Source organism: Bipolaris zeicola (assembly GCF_000523435.1).
Source record: "Bipolaris zeicola 26-R-13 unplaced genomic scaffold scaffold_548, whole genome shotgun sequence".
NCBI classification, from domain to species: Eukaryota; Fungi; Ascomycota; class Dothideomycetes; order Pleosporales; family Pleosporaceae; genus Bipolaris; species Bipolaris zeicola.
The window spans coordinates 1-4,878 of NW_006912597.1; the positions used below are offsets into that span (position 1 = coordinate 1).

Sequence of the window (4,878 nt, forward strand, 5' to 3'; positions counted from 1 at the left end):
GGGGGGGGGAGGGGGAGGGAGGTAACGACGAAAAAGAAAGCCAAAAAAAATAGAGGCATCATACGAAAACGAGGTGTAAATAAACAAACAGCATAGCATGTGATTTAGTACGCGGTCCCAAAAAGGTACGCATGTAGTAAATGACCAAAAGGAATATCCATAACTTTCATTGTCATTGTCATTATGTTCAACGCACCAAGTCAGAAAAAAAGTATTTACAAAAAAAACTTGACCCATGGTTCATCATCCGTCATAATCATCTAAGCATCACGGAGCATGCTAGCAACACCAGCCCAAGTCTCCAAAACAGTGGGGCGGATCTGGTTAGCAGGGAGCGAGAATCCGTATGTACCGGTATCCCTGAGCTCATAGGTGTACGAGTAGGTAGCATTACCCTCGACATCGGTGTAATCGGTGGAAGAGCCGGTGGTGGCGTAGAGAGTAGAGCAGCTGGGGCCAATGGTGTAGGCAGTTCCCGAGACAGCGCGGATGGCGGATTGAGCGCGGGATGCGAGACTGCGGTGCTGAGCGTCGTTTTCGGGGCGGAGACTGCAGTTGTAGCCGTAGGGCCAGAGGATGTATTGGCCGTAGGAGCTAGGGTGGGGTGGTTAGCTTTAGATTTGGCGAGGGGAGAATGGTGATGGGAGGGGGGGAACATACTGTACGTCGAGGTAGAGGCTGATTCCCCGCGTTCCCTTTAGAGTATCGACTTGAGCTTTGATGGCCTTGAGCTCGGGGGTGTCTCCGGCGGCAAGACCCTTGTAGGTTTCCGAACAAGGGCTGGTGGAGGCTCCGCCAGTCACCTCCCACTTGTATGGCCAGTTGCCTTTGATACAATGTTAGCATGTTGATCATACGGTGCTTTGATATGGTGCCTTACGGTTGATATCGCGGCCAACACATGAGCTGGTGCTGACAGTCTGACGGTTCTTGCGCCAGAGACGGTCTGTGGTCTGAGAGTAGACGAATCCGTCAGGGTTGACAATGGGGGTGATGTAAAAGTCGAACTTGTCGACGAGAGCCTTGATGCTTGAGTCGGAGGCATACTTGGTCAGAAGCTGCCACGCGAAGTACCTGAGATGGAGATTAGTTTGTTGCTTCAATAATAATCTCATGGCAGAGTCGCTTACTCAGTAGTCATGGAAGTGATCCACTCTCGCGCGTGAACGTTTCCGTGGATAATGACAGCAGGCTTGGATCCCTTGCCACCGCTGCCCCAGATGTGGATACCAGTCAAGGTACGTCCTTGGACTGAGTTACCAAGGGTCACAATCTCGGAATTGCTAGTGTAGCCGGCCTGCAGATCGCGGAGGAACTGAAGGTGATCGGCATATGGGTGGTATGCTGTGAACCACGACTCGCTGGGAACTATATTCGGTGAGTGTGTAACCTTAAAAACACCGAGCGAATTACAAACCAGCATAGATTCCCATCTCGCCTTCTTCCTTGAGGGCAGCACCAACATCCTCATTGATGACCTTGCTCTCGGAAACCAATGCAGTCAATGCCGCAACGTTTTCGGGTGCAACAACTACATCCATCTCGGCAGACTTGCCAGGGTTGAGGATGTGGGCAGCCAAGTTCTCAATCTGGCTCTTGACAGCATCGGTGCTAGAAACGCGCAGGACCTTGAAGCCATTGTAGTCGACCTTCTTGCCAGCGGTTGGAACAGCGCTACCCAAGGCAGTAGAGCCAAGGAGAAGGGCGGAGGTAAAGATAGTAGTCTTCATGATGAGATATGGAGACACTGACTATGTAGAAGCAAGGTGCAGCATAGTATAGGACGTGGGGAACGCTGCTTTTTATGCTTCCCCATAGTCGTACCTGGTTACGATCCACCTTCCTGTCAAGTAGCATCACCGACATGTCCCTGTCTCTTATTCGAGGTTGTATGAAATAGGCAGGTACCCCATTTTCGTGGTAGTCGACTGCACGAACGGGAGATGTGCACTCGAATAAGCCCAAGATAGGCTCTACAAGCGCGGGAGATGGTCATTCGAAGGAGGTCGGAGTAAACGCCTGCGCCATGGATGGAGGATTAATTTATGGAATCACTTGGCGCGCTGGTAGAGAGACGTGGGCGCGAACAAGATGATTGGTCCGGAGTCGTGTGTGCTTACCGGGTTAGGCAGGTGTAGGGCTCGGAAATCCCGGAGAGCATAATGGCTGGTCTTGGCTATGCGATAGGGCAAATCGAGGCGTGCGTAGTTTGAAGACGTGATCTTGTCGTGATGGGTAGCCAGTCGACCCAATGCAGGGTAGCAAGGACATACCTGCTTCGAAGCGATGGGCTGAAACGGGAAGGAGATCATTGGAAGGCGGTCGCCAAGTAGTAGATAGGCATGCACATTATAACTAGCTTGGTCGAGAGCGACAGGTGCAGACGATCAATATGTCTGACGTTTGCTCCTCCTAAGAAGGCACACCCAGTTCCCTGAGCACGTTTGCGCAACCGATTGTGAGCCATTCGTCGACTTGTTCCTGACTCGTCACCCAAACACTCCCCAGCATACCCCCCGTATTCGCACTTGCACCCTCTGTGCTGCCACTCCGACGCGGAATGATGATTAGGTGGTCCGCCCACATGGCGACATTATGTGGAGGTGTATTTTCTTTCGCATCGGGCGGTGACTGGCACTGGGTCAGGAGTGCAGTGTAGACCGACAGAACAGCTGAGGCTGAGGTATTCTTGAACCCCTCTTCGAAGTGATGAACAAGGTACCGAAAAGGGACTTTCTTTTCTTTTTCGTGGACAGCTGAAATGAGGTAGTCGAAAGCATGCGGCGGCCCCTTTAAGCCTTGGAGATGCTTGTGCACCCTGCTGCAGCCACCCCTTTCACCACAGTTGAAGATGACATACATGCTTGGGAATTGACGCAATACCTGGAGCATGACGACAAAGTCATCCGCATCCAAGGCTTCATGCTGACGCTTGTACGAGTCTAGTGTTAGCATGAGGAGTTGTGGTCGGTCGACACAAAACAGGTTTAGCGCCAAGTCATGCGTCTCATTCAGCTGAGTGATGATAAGTCGCTCGTCAGGGCAGAACATGTCGCTGCCTGGTCCCCATTTCCGCGACTTGTTAAAGCCATGATTTGTGGCGCCGACTGTATGTGGTTTTGTTGCTAGTGCTGGGCAGATGCGGAACTCGAGCTGAGCAGTCATGAGCGAAACGCTTGGCTTGTGGTTGTATACCTGCGCACCGGATAGCCGTCATCCTCCACTGACACAATTTTGTGATGGCCGTATACAATGGCGCCCTCACTGGCGAGTTTGTCAAACGTTTCCACGAGGTCTGCTTCTGAGTAATCTGCCATGTTACAGATGTGGAAATGCCTGAAAAGTTGATGGCTCGGAGATTGTCGGTGAGCTCTAAGATGACAGGTACGAGGCATAGTCGGCCCGTGCACGCTGCAGATTTAGTGAGTCCATGGTAAGTAATTACAACCACGGAAAGAGACACGACCACCAAAGATAGGAAAAAGCAATCAAAAAATGGACTGTGTATAGCATTTTCCAGCTAGATAATCCAAAGCGAGACATATCCTGCACTAGAAGAGCCTCCCTCGGTGAGTGAGAAAGAACAAAAAGTCGCCCGAGTAGAAAAGAAAGAAGTTAAAAAAAAGCCTCTGTTAATTATAAAAGTTATGCCCCTGTCCGAGATGCAGACTCGTGATTGCAGAGGCCAAAGTGTATGATGAAGGTGGACGCAGTGCCTGGGTATCGTGGTATCATCATCAAAGGGAGTGTAGCTATGCGGCCTCGGGCTTAGCAGAAGATGGCCTCTCTACGAGGACATAGTCAGCGCTGGTGGTCGATGAAGGGGTCGGTATTTGTGGAATCGCACCTAGCATGTTTGGCGTCTTTTGCGCAAGAGGGCTCTCGGGCGCCTGTGGTTGTGCCTCGTCTTTCTGGGTGGTATGCTGGGTGCCACTCTTGGCTGGTGGGGAGTTGCCCTTTGCCTGGTTGAGACGCTCTTCGGCAGCGCGCAGCCTTGCTTCGAGGGCCTCGAGTTCCTTGGTCTGGGTGCTGACAGCTGCCTTCCTGGGCGGGGGTCAGTGGGCTGCCTGCGATGGCGGGAAGGAGAGAGGAGGGTTTACTTTTCATGCACTGTCCGGTCGAGGTCCTCGATGCCACCGTCCAACTTGAACAGGCTGTCGAGCTCGGTCATGAAGTTGCGCGCTATGGTGCTGCAGGCATGATCAGAATAGGCGGGGAGCTATGCTAGCGCCGGGGGAGCTCACGATTGAGGACGTTTGTTCGGCTTCCAGCCATGGTCGGGATCGTCCATGGTGGCGGGCTGTGCAGAGTATGAGGAAGCCATGATGAGCAGTAGGCGGACGGTGTGTAGTATGTGCGGTGCGGGAGCGGCTCTGGAGAAGGTCGGGGCTGACGAGGGAACGAGGGGATATATTTATGGGCTAGTGCAAGGCGAGGGTGGTAGTAAGTCGAACAAGCAGGCAAAGGGCTCAATCGTCAGACTTGTTTCATGCAGTGCTGGCGGGCCTGGTAGAGAAGAAAGAAAGCATAATGCGGCACCCCTGGAATAGAGACCGCAGGGCGATTGCAATGTAAGTATGTAGGGGAAATAGGGGACGCCCATGCTCCGGCCTAATTGGGGGGCGTAGATCAGTAGTGGAGCTTGGGAACGAACGAGGGCTTGAAGATGCGCCGCCGCGCCCGAGCCCGACGAAGGAAATAAGAAACAATAAGAAGGCAGAGACGGCGCGCGTGGGAGGCAATTGGCGCTAGAGCCGTTTGCTCGCGCCGCAGAGGCGGGCGGCGGACAGGCGACGGGCGACGGGCGACGGGCGACGGCGACGACGGTTGAGATACGGGGAGGGTGGCAGGCAGGGCTGCACGTCACGCGCCTGGCGG

At 53.3% G+C, this 4,878-nt stretch overlaps 4 protein-coding genes across 4 annotated transcripts; all 4 read right to left on the reverse strand.

Annotated features, from left to right (window-relative positions):
- Window positions 1-260: 260 nt before the first annotated feature.
- Window positions 261-1,730, reverse strand: COCCADRAFT_10362 (uncharacterized protein; the record flags this gene model as incomplete). Its single annotated transcript, XM_007720640.1, has 5 exons — window positions 261-594; window positions 661-826; window positions 881-1,074; window positions 1,131-1,368; window positions 1,418-1,730. 5 exons carry the CDS (start codon window positions 1,728-1,730, stop codon window positions 261-263), a joined length of 1,245 nt encoding a protein of 414 aa, XP_007718830.1.
- Window positions 1,731-1,846: 116 nt separating this feature from the next.
- On the reverse strand, window positions 1,847-1,996 carry COCCADRAFT_113164 (uncharacterized protein; the record flags this gene model as incomplete). Its single annotated transcript, XM_007720641.1, has 1 exon — window positions 1,847-1,996. The coding sequence occupies one exon, from the start codon at window positions 1,994-1,996 to the stop codon at window positions 1,847-1,849; it is 150 nt and encodes a 49-aa protein (XP_007718831.1).
- A 416-nt stretch (window positions 1,997-2,412) lies between these two features.
- On the reverse strand, window positions 2,413-3,317 carry COCCADRAFT_113169 (uncharacterized protein; the record flags this gene model as incomplete). Its single annotated transcript, XM_007720642.1, has 2 exons — window positions 2,413-3,153; window positions 3,204-3,317. The coding sequence occupies 2 exons, from the start codon at window positions 3,315-3,317 to the stop codon at window positions 2,413-2,415; spliced, it is 855 nt and encodes a 284-aa protein (XP_007718832.1).
- A 435-nt stretch (window positions 3,318-3,752) lies between these two features.
- On the reverse strand, window positions 3,753-4,324 carry COCCADRAFT_113171 (uncharacterized protein; the record flags this gene model as incomplete). The annotated part of the gene is made up of 3 exons (XM_007720643.1): window positions 3,753-4,044; window positions 4,101-4,190; window positions 4,245-4,324. The coding sequence occupies 3 exons, from the start codon at window positions 4,322-4,324 to the stop codon at window positions 3,753-3,755; spliced, it is 462 nt and encodes a 153-aa protein (XP_007718833.1).
- Window positions 4,325-4,878: the final 554 nt, after the last annotated feature.